Genomic DNA, 20,827 nt, shown 5'->3' with positions numbered 1-20,827 from the left:
CGAGGCATCACAACAACGTTTCTCGAGGCAACGCCGGTCAACTGCTGTTTGTGCATAAGAAATCTGTTGGAAACTTTCCTCATGTCAGCACGTTGTAGGTGTCGCCACCGGCGCCAACCTTGTGTGAATGCTCCGAAAAGCTAATCATTTGCATATCACAGCATCTTCTTTCTGTCGGTTAAATTTCGCGTTTGTAACACGTCATCTTCGTGGTGTAGCAATTTTAATGGCCAGTAGTGTAATTGAGGCAGAGCACGCTGTAGGTGCGCATGTGGAGACACGCGATGGCACGAGTCGTTCGTCGAAATCATGGTTTCCTGCATTTTCTTCGATCGGCAATCTTCTATTCATTAACAAGGGTCGATTCCGCGTCAGTCTTACTCGTATTTTTGGAGTAGATTTTTTTCTGAGATGCTGACCTTTTCCGGGCTGGGCAGGTGTGAGAGGTTACGCCACTGCTCGACGGGCAGGTCGGCGAGCTGCGGCGGCGGCGCGCACCAGAAGTCTTCGTGTGCCGACTGGAAGGTGGGCACGAAGATGTGCCACGTGCACGGCACGTTGAACAGCGCCAGCGCCAGCGTCATGAGCAGCTGCCAGCGGCCGAAGTCGCCGATCAGCTGCGACACCGGCTCGCCGTCGGCCTCTCTCTCCGGCGTCATCGGGGCTACAACGACAAACAAAGCGCGTCACGTCTCGTGTGAAGTAGGCAGCACAGCGCAGTAAAGATGAGCATTGGAAGATGGTTTCTTAAACATACTGAATTTTAACTCTGCTCTGAAATCTGGCTGGTTTAGTAACGTCCTGGCAGATGAAAAATGCGTGCCGAAATTTTCGTCGTTCGCGCGAAATTACTGCATCGGCTGAACTATCCAGAGCCGAAGCTTCACTTATCAGTACCCATCTGCTACATTATACAGGGTGTTACAAAAAGCAACGGCCAAACTTTCAGGAAACATTCCTCACACACAAAGAAAGAAAATATGTTATGTGGACTTGTGTCCGGAAACGCTTACTTTCCATGTTAGAGCTCATTTTTTTACTTCTCTTCAAATCACATTAGTCATGGAATGGAAACACACAGCAACAGAACTTACCAGCGTGACTTCAAACACTTTGTTACAGGGAATGTTTAAAATGTCCTCCGTTAGCGAGGATACATGCATCCACCCTCCGTCGCATGGAATCCCTGATGCGCTGATGCAGCCCTGGAGAATGGCGTATTGCATCACAGCCACCCACAATACGAGCACGAAGAGTCTCTACATTTGGTACTGCGGCTGCGTAGACAAGAGCTTTCAAATGCCCCAATAAATGAGTCAAGAGGGTTGAGGTCAGGAGAACGTGAAGGCCATGGAATTGGTCCGCCTCTACCAATCCATCGGTCACCGAATCTGTTGTTGAGAAGCGTATGAACACTTCGACTGAAATGTGCAGGAGTTCCATCGCACATGAACCACATGTTATGTCGTACTTGTAAAGACACATGTTCTAGTAGCACAGGTAGAGTATCCCGTATGAAATCATGATAACGTGCTCCATTGAGCGTAGGTGGAAGAACATGGGGCCCAATCAAGACATCGCCAACAATTCCTGTCCAAACGTTCACAGAAAAACTGTGTTAATGACGTGATTGCACAATTGCGTGCGGATTCTCGTCAGCCCACACATGTTGATTGTGAAAATTTACAATTTGATCACGTTGGAATGAAACCTCATCTGTAAAGAGAACGTTTGCACTGAAATAAGGATTGACACATTTTGGGTTAAACCTTTCGCAGAAGTGTACCCGTGGAGGCCAATCAGCTGCTGATAAAGCCTCCACATGCTGTACATGGTACGGAAACAACTGGTTCTCCCGTAGTACTCTCCATACAGTGACGTGGTCAACGTTACCTTTTACAGCAGCAACTTCTCTGACGCTGACATTAGGATTATCGTCAAGTGCACGAAGAATTGCCTCGTCCATTGCAGGTGTCCTCGTCGTTCTAGGTCTTCCCAGTCGCGAGTCATAGGCTGGAATGTTCCGTGCTCCCTAAGACGCCGATCAACTGCTTCGAACGTCTTCCTGTCGGGACACCTTCGTTCTGGAAATCTGTCTCGATACAAACGTACCGCGCCACGGCTGTTGCCCCGTGCTAATCCATACATCAAATGGGCATCTGCCAACTCCGCATTTGTGAACATTGCACGGACTGCTAAACCATGTTCGTGATGAACACTAACCTGTTGATGCTACGTACTGATGTGCTTGATGCTAGTACTGTAGAGCAATGAGTCGCATGTCAACACAAGCACCGAAGTTATTACCGTCCTTCAATTGGGCCAACTGGCGGTGAATCGAGGAAGTACAGTACATACTGAAGAAACTAAATTGAGCTCTAACATGGAAATTAAGCGTTTCCGAACACATGTCTACATAACATCTTTTCTTTATTTGTGTGTGAGGAATGTTTCCTGAAAGTTTGGCCGTACCTTTTTGTAACACCCTGTATATTTCAGAAAAGCTCTGCTGCATAGTTTGTGAGACTAGCTCTTCTAGAAAAAAGTACAGGGTGGTCCATTGATCGTGACCGGGCCAAATATCTCACGAAATAAGCGTCAAACGAAAAAAACTACAAAGAACGAAACTTGTCTAGCTTGAACGGGGAAACCAGATGGCGCTATGGTTGGCCCGCTAGATGGCGCTGCCATAGGTCTAACGGATATCAATTGCGTTTTCTAAAATACGAACCTCCATTTTATATTACATATTTGTGTAGTACGTAAAGAAATATGAATGTTTTAGTTGGATCACTTTTTTCGCTTTGTGATAGATGGTGCTGTAATAGTCACAAACATATGGCTCACAATTTTAGACGAACAGTTGGTAACAGGTAGGTTCTTTAAATTAAAATACAGAACGTAGGTACGTTTGAACATTTTATTTCGGTTGTTCCAACGTCATACATGTACCTTTGTGAACTTACCATTTCTGAGAACGCATACTGTTACAGCGTGATTGCCTGTAAATACCACATTAATGCAAAAAATGCTCAAAATGATGTCCGTCAACCTCAATGCATTTGGAAATAAGTGTAACGACATTCCTCCCAACAGCAAAGAGTTCGACTTCCGTAATGTTCGCACATGCATTGACAATGCTCTGACGCATGTTGTCGGCAGGCGTTGTCGGTGGATCACGATAGCAAACATCCTTCAACTTTCCCCACAGAAAGAAATCCTGGGACGTCAGATTCGGTGAACGTGTGGGCCATCGTACTGTGCTTCAACGACCAATCCACCTGTCATGAAATTAGTTTCTCTGGTGCCCAGTGGCAGAACTGTACACGATGTTCAAAGTCATCGCCAAGCAATTCCTGGTGCATAGAAATATACTACGGGTGCAATCGATGTTGATGTAGCGTTCTCAACACCGACGTTTTTGAGATTTCCGATTCTCGCGCAATTTGTCTGCTACTGATGTGCGGATTAGCCGCGAGAGCAGCTAAAACACCTGCTTGGGAATCATCATTTGTTGCAGAACGTGGTTGACGTTTCACATGTGGCTGAACACTTCCTGTTTCCTTAAATAACGTAACAACCCGGCGAACGGTCCGGACACTTGGATGATGTCGTCCAGGATACCGAGCAGCATACATAGCACACGCCCGTTGGGCATTTTGATCACAACAGCCACACATCAACACGATATCGACCTTTTCCGCAGTTGGTAAACGGTTCATTTTAACACGGGTAATGTATCACGAAGCAATTACCGTGATACCACGTACTTATACGTTTGTGCCTATTACAGCGCCATCTATCACAAAGCGAAAAAAGTAGTCCAACTAAAACATTCATACTTCTTTACGCTCTACACCAATATGTAATAAAAATGGGGTTTCCTATTTTTAAAAAATGCAGTTGATACCCGTTTGACCTATGGCAGCGCCATCTAGCGGGCCAACCATAGCGCCATCTGGTTTCCCCCTTCAACGTAGCAGAGTTTCGTTCTTTGTAGTTTTTTCGTTTGATGCTTATTTCGTGAGATATTTGGCCCAGTCACTATGAATGGACCACCCTGTATATTGTGGGGAAATGGCTTACCACAGCATAGGAGATTGTGTCGAGAACTAATCTTTTACTCTGCATGAGACTGTGTAATGTATGCACCAGAGCTTCTTGAGATTTGGAAGGCTGGAGAGCGATAATTGTCGGGGTAAAGCGTGGAGTGAGTCGTGAGTCTACGTCAGTTGACAGAGTAACTTCTAACGAATGGCAAAGGTTCCGGTTTCGAATCCCGGTTCAGCACACAGTTTTAATTTGCCAGGGACATTCATTTTTTGATCAGTATCTCGCAGTATTTCCTTCTGAAGTACCTGTTACAGTCGTGCATCTTAGTTCAGAGTCAGAGCCTGATAAGAAAATGGATATGCTGATCTTATTGTATAATGTTTCAAAACGACAAAAAAGAAAAGGGAAACATGATACATAAGCAAGAGGGAAAACTAGCCCTAAATGGGCGTAGGTCTGCAACTTGTGATAAACGCTTTACTAATTAGTTCCGTTTTTATCGGAGTCAGTTCCACGAGAGTTGCACGAGAGTTGCACGAGAGTTGCACGAGAGTTGCACGAGAGTTGCACGAGAGTTGCACGAGAGTTGCACGAGAGTTGCACGAGAGTTGCACGAGAGTTGCACGAGAGTTGCACGAGAGTTGCACGAGAGTTGCACGAGAGTTGCACGAGAGTTGCACGAGAGTTGCACGAGAGTTGCACGAGAGTTGCACGAGAGTTGCACGAGAGTTGCACGAGAGTTGCACGAGAGTTGCACGAGAGTTGCACTAGAGTTGCACTAGAGTTGCACGAGAGTTGCACTAGAGTTGCACTAGAGTTGCACTAGAGTTGCACTAGAGTTGCACTAGAGTTGCACTAGAGTTGCACTAGAGTTGCACTAGAGTTGCACTAGAGTTGCACTAGAGTTGCACTAGAGTTGCACTAGAGTTGCACTAGAGTTGCACTAGAGTTGCACTAGAGTTGCACTAGAGTTGCACTAGAGTTGCACTAGAGTTGCACTAGAGTTGCACTAGAGTTGCACTAGAGTTGCACTAGAGTTGCACTAGAGTTGCACTAGAGTTGCACTAGATTTGTAATGTCCATTTACCAAATGTAAGAAGGAAGCATGATAAGTGTTAACGTTCCGACAACATCGTGATCCTTACACATGGAGTACAAGCTCGGATTATGAAATGACTGGGGAAAGCATCTAGCAGTGCTGTTTTGCAAGGAACTATCCCGGAATTTGCCCAGGGCGATTTATGAAAACTGCGGAAAACCTAATTCTGTATGGCCGAAAGGGGATTTGAATCGTTGTCTCACCGAAAGCGACAACAGTTGGAAGTTACAAAAATCTGGCTGTGTTCATGTCATAAGTTATATTTACAGTTTAAAAAAAGTAACCTAAATATAAATTTCGTAATTCTCATATCTCGACAGGTGAAACAAAAACAAGAAGTGCATACACTAATGAGCCGAAACATCATGACCACCTGCCTAATAGCGTGTCGGCCCACCTTTGGAACACATTTTAGTAGCGATTGTAAGGGCATGATACATTTCCGGAGATACATGGGTATGTGGCACCAGATGACTAAGCAGATGCCATGCAATACCCGCAAATTACGAGACTGTGGTCTGCAGGGACGGAGTTGGCGGAAAATAATATCACAGGTGTGTTTAATCGGGTTCAAGTCACGCGACTTCCGTGGCCGAGACATCAACGCGAGTCCAGTATCCTGCTAATCAAGCCACTGTAACACGATTGCGGCCTTGTAGCGTGGGACAGTTATCCTGCTGAATATCACAGAAGTTGTAAACATAGAAAAGGACTCTACTTTTGCTGATCACCTGTTTTAAAAAAGGACCTAGTCATAGGTGCTAAGTGATTTGTTACGTAACCTCCATGAAGGAAGGAAGATGAACTAATGTTGAAATAATGGAAATTAATAAACATACGTCCATCAGCCCAAGATTTTTACTGTTACAGCAATGAGTAGTGAGGGAAAGGCAATTAGAAACCTTTACTGTAACTCGTTAACATTGCCATAGGCAGAGGGATGGAAGCAGGAAGCTAGCTAGTATTTCACAAGTGGGTCAGGCCCTTGACACATTGACACTGCCTGCTGAGTGAGAATACGCATCCAGCAGAAAGAAGACTGGCAGAAAACCAAGTAAAGTCAATCATGTCTGTTGGCTCATGAGACCTGCTGCAAGAAACACTCTCACACAACAGCAGACAGCAAGGAACTTGACATAGCAGTTAACAGACTGTTGAATGAATATAGCAGAATAAGGAATGCAAATGTGGTCATTACGAACTGAGCTTCGCATCAGAGCCGCATGCTAGCTCCCTTTTAAACACTCCAGTGTTCAAACTCTCATCATGAGCTGATCATCTGGATCGATGGATTAACAGCAATAGTACTCAATTCCATGATTACGAAACTTCAGTGAGTTTGTCCTAGATGCTCCAGACAGTTTAAGAGCTAGGAGACGATATATTCGAGATGATGGTCTTCACTTGGTGAATTTCATGCTCCTCGCCACCAACCATCTGCTGATGGAGAAACTGACGTTCTTTTCAGAACGTCACGTGATAAGGTGCTGCCACCACTGAACTTCAAGGCAAGAACCAGCAACAGGGCCTCTTGGGGCCTACATTCCTTCTCAACGCTCAGGCACCTCCGAGAGCTGAAACCCACCGAGCAGTAGGTTGCACATCAACCAGCCACACAACTACTGACACACGTACAATACGGACTGGTAATCAAAGATCTTCATAGAATTCGGAGTGGGACCAAAGAGACCCAGCAGCCAGTGTGAGACAACTCTGTGTTGGGCGACGGCCACCCTTGCTCGCCAGCAACTCGCCGTAGCTAAAATATTTCCGTGGGAGTGCAACCGTTTATCTGACTAAACAAATGTCAGCTAGCATCCAACACGCAGCTGAATGATGAGGTTCATCCGGAAGAACTACGACTTGTAAACATTATGGATAAATGACTGAACTCTGATAACGTTTTACTAGCGGCGAAGACGTTTTCTGAACGCAGCTTGTATGAGGGGCTATAAATAATGCAACACATTTTTCTCGACCAATTTCGGTTGGAATAATGCAAAATTTGTTGTGGAACATCGTGAAATAGCAGGTGATCAAAACGTCAGTATAAATTTGAAAACTTAATAAACCACGGAATAATGTAGATCGAGAGGTAAAAATTGACACACACGCTTAGAATGACACGGGGTTGTATTAGAACAAAAAAAAAAACAAAGTTCACAAAATGTCCGGCAGATGGCGCTGGACAGCAAAACATCAGTGACTGCGCGTGACAGTCGTGCATAAAAGGAGCTGTTATGAGACATAGAATCAGATGCACCAGCAGTCGCAGCATATTGACGTTACCTGAAAAGGCGCTTTTAATGAAGCTGTATTATCAGAATGGGGAATGTGCTAGTTCAGCGTTAGGATACTATCGCCATAGGAAGGGGACTCGAACGGGTAAAGGTCCGTTGACAAATGCAGCTGTGGCGAGAATGATTTCGAAGTTCCAAGCCACGGGTTGTTTAGACGATAGACCCCGTAGTGGCCGACCGAGCACAAGGCGTAATGCTGCTGAGACAGTTCAGGAAGAAATGGAGACTGTAGCGGGTTCGTCTATGCACGAGGAAGTCAGTGCTCGTGTAGTCGCACGTCGCACCGGCATTCCTTACACTACTGTTTGTTTGGCACTGAGGCGTACCCTCCGATGCTATCCGTACAAAATCCATCGGCATCATGAACTGTTACCTGGCTATTTAGTGAAGCGGAGGGCATTTGCGGTGTGGGCGTTTCAAAAGATGGCGGAAGATGACGATTGGTTGAACAACGTGTTGTGGACTGACGAAGCTCATTTCACGCTCCGAGGGCCTGTCAACGCCCACAACTGCAGAATTTGGGCTACCGAAAATTCTAGAACTGTCGTGGAAACTCCATTGCACGACGAGGAAGGCACGGTATGGGTTGGATTTACCACATCTGCCGTTATCGGGCGTTTTTTCTTCGAGGAAATGCGTGATTCTGTAATTGCTACCGTGACGGGTGAGCGGTACGCCGATATGTTACAGAATCGCATAATCCCCAGCCTGGCTGATAAACACCTGCTGGAACGTACGGTGTTTATGCAGGATGGCGCTCCACCCCATATTGCTAGACGCGTGAAAGATCTCTTGCGCGCGTCGTTTGGTGATGATCGTGAGCTCAGCCGCCACTTTCGTCATGCTTGGCCTCCCAGGTCCCCAGACCTCAGTCCGTGCGATTATTGGCTTTGGGGTTACCTGAAGTCGCAAGTGTATCGTGATCGACCGACATATCTATCGATGCTGAAAGACAACATCCGACGCCAATGCCTCACCATAACTCCGGGCATGCTTTACAGTGCTGTTCACAACATTATTCCTCGACTACAGCTCTTGTTGAGGAATGATGGTGGACATATTGAGCATTTCCTGTAAAGAACATCATCTTTGCTTTGTCTTGCTAATTATTACTATTCTGATCAGATGAAGCGCCATCTGTCGGACATTTTTTGAACTTTTGTATATTTTTGGCTCTAATAAAACCCCATGTCATTCCAAGCGTGTGTGTCAATTTGTACCTCTCTATCTACTTTATTCCGTGATTTATTCAGTTTTCATATTTATACTGACTTATTGATCACCCGGTATTTCCGCTTCGGCCCCTAATAGATCTATGAAGTTCCGATAGGCGGCGACTCTATAAGAAGCCTTCAGAATAGCGTCTATAATGGAGATGTGTTCCCCACAAAGAGTTGTCACTGAGTTACTTTTTGTGGAAAACCAGAGCTTCGCTTGCAGAATGTTGACGGAGACCTGATAGTGAACGAAAGCACCGTGAATTGTTGGCTGAGGCGCTTGTCGTCATCGCAGAAAGTTTGCGCAAATCTGTCCAGTTTCCCGTGTGCCGGCCGCCCGCAGACAGCTGTGCTACCCTTAGGAAACTAAAGAAACAATTTCAACATGTTCGATGCCACAAAAATGCAAACGAACTTCTTCTCCACGACAAACCGAGACCTCACACAAGTTTGTGGTACCTGAGAGCAGCTCACAAAACTTCATTCGACTGTTCTTCTATATCCACTTTGCAGCCCGGATCTTGCTTCTTCCGACGTCCATCTGTCTGGCCCAACGAAGGATGGACACGGCAGGAAACAGTACTTGGATGATGGAATGCTTATTGATTCAACAAAACGTTGCTCCGACGTCGTCCAGTTGAGTGGTACCATGCGGGCATAGAGGACCTCTCTGGGAGGTGGCATTAAGGCCGTCGCTTTGAACGGAGATTATGTTGAAAAACAGTGCTTTTTAGACGAAAGAGTGGGGAATAATATGGTGTACTGGAGTTCCAAATAAGACCAACCTGCTCTGAGGAAAAAAAAGTGTTGTATTACTTACTGAACGCCCCTCGTATTTTGAATCACTAGTCAGATAACGATTTAGGTTTGAAATCATGTTATTCAACTTTTTGGTCTCCGTTCTAGGTAACTGAAAGTTCGCACGACTACGCTTAAGATCCCGACAGCATGCGATCTGATCGTACGTATAGGCGCAGAGTCGTCCGACAGATATTTACGCAGTAATAGAGCGTCTGTTGCTACGTTCGTGGAAGGAAGGAAGGAAGGAAGGAAGATTAGAATTTAACGTCCTGTCGACATCGAGGTCATTAGAGACGGAGCACAACCTCTGATAGTTTCAAGGACGGGGAAGGAAATGGGCCGTACCCTCCCAAAGGAACCATCCCAGCATTTGCCTAGAGCGCTTTAGGGAAAACACGAAAAGCCTAAAGCTGGATAGTTGTACGCGGATGTGAACTGTCGTCCTCTCGGGTACGAATCCAGTGCGCTAATTACAGCGCCACCTAGATCGGTGCTACATGAGTGTTGGCATCCATGACTCGATGTCGTGAGACTTCGGATGATTGAAAATTGTACGACCGTGCATACAGTGCGCGCGCGTCCTGATGTAAGTCGTGTGCCAAATTTTATGTGCGTGTCTTACTATGGTTAGCATAATACACTCGAAGCTCTGTGGTACCAACCTAGGTATGGTGGTTCTCTGTCACTTCCATTTCACAGTAACGACGCGAACAGTGGACTGGGCCCAGTACAACACCTGTGGAATACAGTGATATGACCTGGTGGCGTTGTGGGAACGTGACGTGACAAGGAAGGAGACGAATAGAGAATCTAGAAAAGATACCTGCAAAACACAGTTCGGACCACTCTGGTGGTACAATCAGCTGGAACAGTCCAATCAGCCGTTATGAACATCACGAATCATCTTAAAGAGAACCCGTGATAATAACAGTAGAAAGAAATAATAGGAACAGAGAGCACCCTCCACTACTCATGGAACTTACGCTGCAAAAAAATCGATTCAGAAAATAATGGCAAACGCACGAGGCCCACGAGACAGAAGACATATGCACCAACTACAAAGTTAATTAAGGTCGAGACTGGCTGAACTGAGAAGAGAAACGCAGTAATACAAGATCGGCTGCTCCCTTCTGCAGAGTTGCATTTGCTTAGAGTGCTCTAAGCCGCGAAACCACCATGTCCTGTTAGGGTAACAGCAAGTAGCCTCACATACGACCATCTGATGATTGCCGAAACATTCGTCTACAGGAACGAAGAGCAGAATACTCTACCGCAGAACAAGCTTACCCCTCAATAAGCCCTGGGAGAGAGAAACGTCGAGCAAATAATTCAAAATTTTCGCGGAAGACAGACAAACCGCGCACAATTAGCGTCACCTAGGGAAGGCAAGAGTATAATGAAAATCATAAATGGCACATCAGTTCACAAACACGATACCGATACTAGGTGAAATATATCAGGCCCACTCGAGACAACAGAGTAGGTACAAAGTGCCAGTAAACTTACAAGGGGAGGCCGCGACGTTTGGAACGCGGATTTACTGCAAACTTCGTACACTCGTAGTACTCCACTATGATAACAAAATATGTAAGCAGTAGCGCGTACATTTCAAGCGTTATTGAGAAAATCGCAAGATAATTTCGGTCGTCAAATATACACTCCTGGAAATTGAAATAAGAACACCGTGAATTCATTGTCCCAGGAAGGGGAAACTTTATTGACACATTCCTGGGGTCAGATACATCACATGATCACACTGACAGAACCACAGGCACATAGACACAGGCAACAGAGCATGGACAATGTCGGCACTAGTACAGTGTATATCCACCTTTCGCAGCAATGCAGGCTGCTATTCTCCCATGGAGACGATCGTAGAGATGCTGGATGTAGTCCTGTGGAACGGCGTGCCATGCCATTTCCACCTGGCGCCTCAGTTGGACCAGCGTTCGTGCTGGACGTGCAGACCGCGTGAGACGACGCTTCATCCAGTCCCAAACATGCTCAATGGGGGACAGATCCGGAGATCTTGCTGGGCAGGGTAGTTGACTTACACCTTCTAGAGCACGTTGGGTGGCACGGGATACATGCGGACGTGCATTGTCCTGTTGGAACAGCAAGTTCCCTTGCTGGTCTAGGAATGGTAGAACGATGGGTTCGATGACGGTTTGGATGTACCGTGCACTATTCAGTGTCCCCTCGACGATCACCAGTGGTGTACGGCCAGTGTAGGTGATCGCTCCCCACACCATGATGCCGGGTGTTGGCCCTGTGTGCCTCGGTCGTATGCAGTCCTGATTGTGGCGCTCACCTGCACGGCGCCAAACACGCATACGACCATCATTGGCACCAAGGCAGAAGCGACTCTCATCGCTGAAGACGACACGTCTCCATTCGTCCCTTCATTCACGCCTGTCGCGACACCACTGGAGGCGGGCTGCACGATGTTGGGGCGTGAGCGGAAGACGGCCTAACGGTGTGCGGGACCGTAGCCCAGCTTCATGGAGACGGTTGCGAATGGTCCTCGCCGATACCCCAGGAGCAACAGTGTCCCTAATTTGCTGGGAAGTGGCGGTGCGGTCCCCTACGGCACTGCGTAGGATCCTACGGTCTTGGCGTGCATCCGTGCGTCGCTGCGGTCCGGTCCCAGGTCGACGGGCACGTGCACCTTCCGCCGACCACTGGCGACAACATCGATGTACTGTGGAGACCTCACGCCCCACGTGTTGAGCAATTCGGCAGTACGTCCACCCGGCCTCCCGCATGCCCACTATACGCCCTCGCTCAAAGTCCGTCAACTGCACATACGGTTCACGTCCACGCTGTCGCGGCATGCTACCAGTGTTAAAGACTGCGATGGAGCTCCGTATGCCAAGGCAAACTGGCTGACACTGACGGCGGCGGTGCACAAATGCTGCGCAGCTAGCGCCATTCGACGGCCAACACCGCGGTTCCTGGTGTGTTCGCTGTGCCGTGCGTGTGATCATTGCTTGTACAGCCCTCTCGCAGTGTCCGGAGCAAGTATGGTGGGTCTGACACACCGGTGTCAATGTGTTCTTTTTTCCATTTCCAGGAGTGTATATCTGTGCGTGGCGATATTTACAATGAAGCGTCGGCAGCCGAGTGGTTAGCGTTCAAGCCCCAAAATCACTGGGTCGCTGGATCTAGTCCCGCTCATCAGTTTTTTATAACTAACACAGTATTCTCTTTACTATTTATATTACAGTTGATGTAATGGGAAAATACGTGTGTAATCGGATGAACTTTTATCAAATTTACAATGTTATTTGGCAGTCTACTAATTTTTATTATCACAAATAATATAATATTCATAACTATCGACTAGTAAACGACCAAACGCATAAAGTGATACCGAAAATGTAAGCTTGTCCGTGTCTTCAAAACTGTTCGTATTTAAGTGCAAGAGAACGATAAATTGCTTCTCTTGAAGACGCTATTAAAATACACTCGATACTGCATGACCAATGGTCAGCGCCGATATTTAAGGAAATGCTGCGTTATACATGGTTTGCTTCCAAATTATCGGCTGAAAGAGTGGTTTTTGAAAATGTTTTTCCGCGGAAAACCTCAAACGATCTTGCGTCTTCGGAAACATAGCTTTAATTCAATGCAGCTGGTGCCGTTTAACTTTGTTTTTCATGTTTTTACGAAAGATACTATCCCTCAACGTGTAATGTCGAAAGCGACGATTAATTGTACATCTTTCGAAAGCCGTCTGTGCCGCTCAAAACTTGGAGGTAACAAGTCGTTTCGGGCTCCTTACAGGTATAAGGGATTTCTCAAATCACGGACAAGCATACATTTTCGGTATCACTTTATGCGTTTTGCCGTTTAATAGTTGGTAGTTATGAATATTATATTATTTGTGATAATTAAAATTTGTAGACTGCCAAATAACATTGTAAATTTAATATAAGTTCATCCGATTACGCGTATTTTTCCCATTATATCAATTGTAATATAAATAGTAAAGAAAATGACTGTTAGAAATAAAAAAAAGTCATAAGCGGAACTCTTCAGCGACCCAGCGAATACTGGGCTTGAACGCTAACCATTTTTTTTTTTCATTTTCTTCGGTATTGTTCATTGCGTTTGGTCTGGGCGGACATCACAAGACATCCGTTCAAGTGGATCGTTGATTCCTTTACTCAGATTTATTATTACAGAGGGCGAGCACGCTGAGTTACCGAACACGCTGAGTTACCGTGCCGGCACTACTGGGCTGCCGTGGCTTCACGGTAGAAATGGCCACCCGCAGATATATATTTGAGGACCGAAATTATCTTCCGATTTTCTCAATAACGCTTGAGAAGTACGCGCCACTGCCTACACATTTTGTTGTCCTCGTGAGTACTAAGAGTGTACGAAGTATGCAGTAAATCCGCGTTCCAAACGTCGTGGCCTCCCCTTGTTAGTATTGCATAGCTCAGCAGAATCATCACGCTCTGAAGCATTGGGGACATCCAGTGATCCACACCTTCCCTGAAACAGTCATGAAAAATGACCTTAAACCTCACCATCCAGACATAAAATGGGAAACTTTAACAAACGGTAGAGTTTTGTGATTCGGTGCCTCAGAACGACTATCTCGGATACGACGAACTTAGTCGACTATTCGCTTGCTAATGTTGTGAGAATCCATGAGAACTGGTTAAGGCACTATGAAACCACAGGTAGGCGACAAAATGTTGGACGACCACGCCTCATCACAGAACGTGGAGGTTGGACGCTTGCCCAGTCTGTAACGCAGCATAGGCGTTGATCTGTGGGAGCCCTGACGACGAAGTAGGCGCAAGTTTCTCGCAGCGCACCGGTCAGCGAAAATTGTTGAACATGGTGCTCTACAGCAGACAACCCCTACAGCTTTCCGTGTTGACAAAACGACGTCGTCATTTCCCAAGGCAGTGGCCCATGACAGCTGTGCAACCATAATTGCAGACCAACTGCATCCGTTCAGTTTGATGTCTTCTGCGACGACGACGGAATATCTCAGCAAAATAATTGAGTGTGTCACAACTCCATAATAGTGCTGCTGTGGTTTGAGAAGTATGATAATTAACTCACGTTGATGTCGTGGTCACCAAATTCACGTGATATCAACCCGATGGAACACGTCTGGGAAGCTATCAGGCTCAAGCTCCATGCCCACAAACCATTGGTAAAAAAAAAAAAAGTATGTGAAATCTTATGGGACTTAACTGCCAAGGTCATCAGTCCCTAAGCTTACACACTACTTAACCTAAATTATCCTAAGGACAAACACACATACACCCATGCCCGAGGGAGGACTCGAACCTCCACCGGGATCAGCCGCACAGTCCATGACTGCAGCGCGTAAGATCGCTCGGCTAATCCCGCGCGGCAAACCATTGGCCTGTAATTTACGGGAAATGGGCGACCACTGTCTACGCAATTACCTCTTCCGGAAAGGAGTTGCCGAATCTATGCCACACAGAACCGCAGATGTACTGCGTTTCAAATGTTGACCAGCACTCCATTAAAAAAAATGGTTCAAATGGCTCTGAGCACTATGGGACTTAACATCTATGGTCATCAGTCCCCTAGAACTTAGAACTACTTAAACCTAACTAACCTAAGGACAGCACACAACACCCAGCCATCACGAGGCAGAGAAAATCCCTGACCCCGCCGGGAAGCACTCCATTAACCAGGTGATGAAATTGTTTGGATACAATAGCGTACCAAGTGGTGTCACTTCGACCTTGACAGGAACGGAAATCTTCCGACCCAATTTCGTGCAGTTCCTTTTCAGACAAGTACGTCTTTCGAACTTCCTGGCAGATTAAAACTGTGTGCCGGACCGAGACTCTAACTCGGGACCTTTGCCTTTCGCAGGCAAGTGCTCTACCAACTGAGCTACCCAAGCACGACTCACGACCCGTCCTCACAGCTTTACTTCTGCCAGTACCTCGTCTTCTACCTTCCAAACCTCACAGAAGCTCTCCTGGAAGAGAGGATATTGCGGAGACATGGCTTAGCCACAGCCTGTGGGATGTTTCGAGAATGAGATATTCACTCTGTAGCGGAGTGAGGGACGGGGCGTGAGTCGTGCTTGGGTAGCTCAGTTGGTAGAGCACTTGCCCACGCAAGGCAAAGGTCCCGAGTTCGAGTTTCGGTCCGGCAAACAGTTTTAATCTGCCAGGAGGTTTCATATCAGCGCACACTCCGCTGCAGAGTGAAAATATCATTCAAGTACGTCTTTGACTGTAGCTCATATGTGCATATTATGAACGGACATATTTTGTGAAGCATTCACAATCATTTCCTGAGGGCGAATAAACAAAGACCTGCACAATTAGAGCAGTGCTGGGTAAGCATGAAAGATGTACTGGAAATGTTACACTGTGAGCAATAATAAGAAAGAATAAGAATCACGCTCAATCAAGGAATATTCTCTCAACATCCTTGCGTCGTCTATATTATTACTGAAATTTATCATATTAACAGAATCTTCCGTCGGTTCTTGGTAGAACAACATTATAATAATAAATGAAAAGCACCAGTTTGCTTTTGTTCTACAATATTACTTTTATTGCTAACCGGTTTTCGGCTTACGAGGCCATGTCTGAAGATGGCCTCGTAAGCCGAAAACCGGTTAGCAATAAAAGTAATATTGTAGAACAAAAGCAAACTGGTGCTTTTCATGTATTACTGAAATTTATTTTACTTATTAAAGTATTTTGCTGAAAATATGGAACGTAATGTTACGTTCACTTTCCTAAGGGTCAAAGTAAAATTATTTCTGTGTTGGCGAAGTATTAGCTGCTAGCAAAGCTGCAGCCTTTTACAGAATCCCCACAATTGTGGGCACTCCGTCTTGTTCAGATCGAACTCAGTTCTCGCTGGCGAATCCTTCTTGTGCATCGGGTCTGCTATCAGTCCCTAATGAGGATACCCAGACGTCACATTACGGTGTCCGGATACCTCATTCTGTCTTGTTTTTATAACATTTGCTATGCAAGCAGAAGTATAGTTTATCGAGACTATATATTAGTAAATGCTTCGATGACTGAACTTTGATAGTGATGAAGCGGTGCAAGAAGTGAAGTAATGGCTCCGTGAACGAAGTCAAACATCCTACACATAAGGTATGCCGGCCGCGGTGGCCGTGCGGTTCTAGGCGCTGCAGTGCGGAACAGCGGGACTGCTACGGTCGCAGGATCGAATCCTGCCTCGGGCATGGATGTGTGTGATGTCCTTAGGTTAGTTAGGTTTAAGTAGTTCTAAGTTCTAGGGGACTGATGACCTAAGATAAGTCCCATAGTGCTCAGAGCCATCTGAACCATCTGAACATAAGGTATCAACAAACTGGTCTATCGTTGGGTGACATTTGTTCGTCGCCAGGGTGAATACGTTGAGAAATAAATTTGTAGACACGAAGAATAAAGTTGTAAAATGTTAATAACATTTGTGTTATTTAAAAAGCTTTAAGAGTTGAAACATAAAATTCGGAGGCATTACTTTTCAGCACGTCCTCGTGTCAGCGAGCGGACGCAGTACACGACACTAGATGCCACGAAATAAACAATGTATTTCCAATACTTCTGGTTTTAACTTTGGATCGGCAGTGGCTGTACATTTTCATGCATATTTATTACATGTTGTTACACTGTTCATGACACACAGATTTAATTTTACGTAACAAAGACGAATATATGTTATTAAATCTTCGTTTAGAAAAGAAACATCCAGCTACGCTCAACAATAAAAATGTTTTTCCATACTACGTGACCGGTGAGTGAGTCAATGTTTTCTCAGCGCTATTACTGCTGTTCAGTTTTAAATTAAGCATTAGTTATCACGCTGTTGCACTATGTACTGTAGCTGTAATTTTATTATTTTATTTCACTATCAACCGACAGACTATGGACAGAAGAAAAATTAACAGAAATGTAAACGGAATGGCTAATTTTATTAAAGGTGACTTTATATACTACTGTCTGATGCAGCTTTTGACGCTAAACTACCCTGTGCAAGTCTCTTCATCTCCTCATAGCTATATCCATCTGAAACTGAAAACTGTGTTCGACAGTTTGCCTCCCTATACTATTTTGACCCTCCACACTTCCCTCTACTGCTAAATTGATAATTCCCTCTTGCCTCACAGTGTCTCCTACCGACATGTCCCTTCTTTTAGCCAAGTTGTGCTATAAATTTTGTTTCCTTCCCAGTAGTATTCAGTAGCTCCCCATTAGTTACTCTATGTACCCATCCAGTCTTCAGGATTCTTCTATTGCACTACGTATCAAACGTTCCTGGCATCTTCTTGTCTGAAGTGTCTATTAGCCACGTTTTACTGCCATACACAGCTACACCCCAGACACCATAAGAAACGACTTCTGACATTTACATTTACACTACTGGCCATTAAAATTGCTACCCCACCAAGATGACGTGCTACAGACGCGAAATTTAACTGACAGGAAGAAGATGCAGTGATATGCAAATGATCAGCTTTTCAGAGCATTCACACAAGGTCGGCGCCGGTGGCGACACCTACAACGTGCTGACATGAGGAAAGTTTCCAACCGATTTCTCATACACAAACAGCAGTAGACCGTAGTTGCCTGATGAAACGTTGTTGTGATGCCTCGTGTAAGGAGGAGAAATGCGTACCAATACGTTTCCGACTTTGATAAATGTCGGATTGTAGGCTATCGCGATTGCGGTTTATCGTATCGCGACATTGCTGTTCGTGTTCGTCGAGATCCAATGACTATCAGCAGAATATGGAATCGGTGGGTTCAGGAGGGTAATACGGAACGCCGTGCTGGATCCCAATGGCCTCGTACCTCTAGCAGTCGAGATGACAGGCATCTTATCCGTTTGGCTGTAACGGATCGTGCAGCAACGTCTCGATACCTGAGTCAACAGATGGGGACGTTTGCAAGACAACAACCATCTACACGAACAGTTCGACGACGTTTGCAGCAGCATGGACTATCAGCTCGGAGACCGTGGCTGCGGTTACCCTTGACGTTGCATCACAGGCAGGAGCGCCTGCGATGGTGTACTCAACTACGAACCTGCGCGCCCGAATGGCAAAATGTCATTTTTTCGGATGAATCCAGGTTCTGTTTACAGCATCTTGATGGTCGCATCCGTTTTTGGCGACATCGCGGTAAACGCACATTGGAAGCGTGTATTCGTCATCGCCATACTGGCGTATAACCCGGCGTGATGGTGTGTGGGGTGCCATTGGTTACACGCCTCGGTCACCTCTTGTTCGCATTGACGGCACTTTGAACAGTGGACATGACATTTCAGATGTTTACGACCCGTGGCTCTACCCTTCATTCGATCCCTGCGAAACCCTACATTTCAGCAGGATAATGCACGACCGCATGTTGCAGGTCCTGTACGGGCCTTTCTGGATACAGACAATGTTCTACTGCTGCCCTGGCCAGCACATTCTCCTGATCTCTCACCAATTGAAAACGTCTGGTCACTGGTGGCCGAGCAACTGGCTCGTCAAAATACGCGTCACTACTCTTGAACTGTGGTATCATGTTAAAGCTGCATGGACAGCTGTACCTGTACGCGCCATCCAAGCTCTGTTGGACTCAATGCCCAGGCGTATCAAGGCCGTTATTACGGCCAGAGATGGATGTTCTGGGTACTGATAACTCAGGATCTATGCACTCTAATTGCGTGAAAATGTAATCACATGTCAGTTCTAGTATAATATATTTGTCCAATGAATACCCGTTTATCATCTGCATTTGTTCTTGGTGTAGCAGTTTTAATGGCCAGTAGCGCAGTTCTAAGTCTAGGGGACTGATGACCACAGATGTTAAGTCCCATAGTGCTCAGAGCCATTTGAACCAAAACACATCGTGGAAAAATGAAGAAATAAAAGCAGAAAAGAACTGAAACTCTGACTGGCTGTGTTATATTTTATAACTCTACGTTCTTGATAACGAATAGCTTAAAAAATTCTGTTTTGCCTGGCAGTGAGGGCAAGCTCTCGTTCGTCCGTCAAGTGACGGGTGTCGTGCGTATAGGGCATTTGAACCCTGCTCCTCCTGAATGTGACTGAGTTCGTCACCTGCTACATCCCTCCTCCTCATCCTGTTTCTCGTCACTGTGACTTAGTCCATTGTACTAGTAATGGCTTTCTCGTATACGGACTTGCACTTACACTGGCGAACATTGCCCGCCACGATACTGAAAGCCACTTGGCGGCTTTGCGGACACGTCATACGCTACGGGAACTACGAGGGTTGCACAAAAAGTATTGCAACGAATTTGTTTCTCAGCCGAAAACAATGCTACAAATCCGAAACGTTACGTCTGTATTATTTGAAGTCTCTTGAGTGAGCTTGCCAGGTTTCCGCCACTTCCGACAGATAGCGTAGCTGCAGGACAGTTTAAAAATGGCGTCTACAATCCTGGAAATGGAAAAAAGAACACATTGACACCGGTGTGTCAGACCCACCATACTTGCTCCGGACACTGCGAGAGGGCTGTACAAGCAATGATCACACGCACGGCACAGCGGACACACCAGGAACCGCGGTGTTGGCCGTCGAATGGCGCTAGCTGCGCAGCATTTGTGCACCGCCGCCGTCAGTGTCAGCCAGTTTGCCGTGGCGTACGGAGCTCCATCGCAGTCTTTAACACTGGTAGCACGCCGCGACAGCGTGGACGTGAACCGTATGTGCAGTTGACGGACTTTGAGCGAGGGCGTATAGTGGGCATGCGGGAGGCCGGGTGGACGTACCGCCGAATTGCTCAACACGTGGGGCGTGAGGTCTCCACAGTACATCGATGTTGTCGCCAGTGGTCGGCGGAAGGTGCACGTGCCCGTCGACCTGGGACCGGACCGCAGCGACGCACGGATGCACGCCAAGACCGTAGGATCCTACGCAGTGCCGTAGGGGACCGCACCGCCACTTCCCAGCAAATTAGGGACACTGTTGCTCCTGGGGTATCGGCGAGGACCATTCGCAACCGTCTCCATGAAGCTGGGCTACGGTCCCGCACACCGTTAGGCCGTCTTCCACTCACGCCCCAACATCGTGCAGCCCGCCTCCAGTGGTGTCGCGACAGGCGTGAATGGAGGGACGAATGGAGACGTGTCGTCTTCAGCGATGAGAGTCGCTTCTGCCTTGCTGCCAATGATGGTCGTATGCGTGTTTGGCGCCGTGCAGGTGAGCGCCACAATCAGGACTGCATACGACCGAGGCACACAGGGCCAACACCCGGCATCATGGTGTGGGGAGCGATCTCCTACACTGGCCGTACACCACTGATGATCGTCGAGGGGACACTGAATAGTGCACGGTACATCCAAACCGTCATCGAACCCATCG

At 46.5% G+C, this 20,827-nt stretch overlaps 1 protein-coding gene across 3 annotated transcripts in view; it reads right to left on the bottom strand.

The window, feature by feature from the left end:
• Nucleotides 1–20,827, bottom strand: part of LOC126470882 (organic cation transporter protein) — a 489,616-nt gene that overhangs the window by 145,276 nt on the left and 323,513 nt on the right. For all 3 annotated transcript variants that reach the window (XM_050098905.1, XM_050098904.1, XM_050098906.1), the window contains exon 2: nucleotides 420–664. In XM_050098905.1, the coding sequence (XP_049954862.1) occupies nucleotides 420–659 (240 nt within the window). In that variant the 5' untranslated portion in view covers nucleotides 660–664. The remainder of the gene's footprint in view (nucleotides 1–419; nucleotides 665–20,827) is intronic.

This window comes from Schistocerca serialis, chromosome 3, assembly GCF_023864345.2.
Source record: "Schistocerca serialis cubense isolate TAMUIC-IGC-003099 chromosome 3, iqSchSeri2.2, whole genome shotgun sequence".
Lineage (NCBI taxonomy): Eukaryota > Metazoa > Arthropoda > Insecta > Orthoptera > Acrididae > Schistocerca > Schistocerca serialis.
This window is presented reverse-complemented; position numbering and strand designations above follow the sequence as displayed.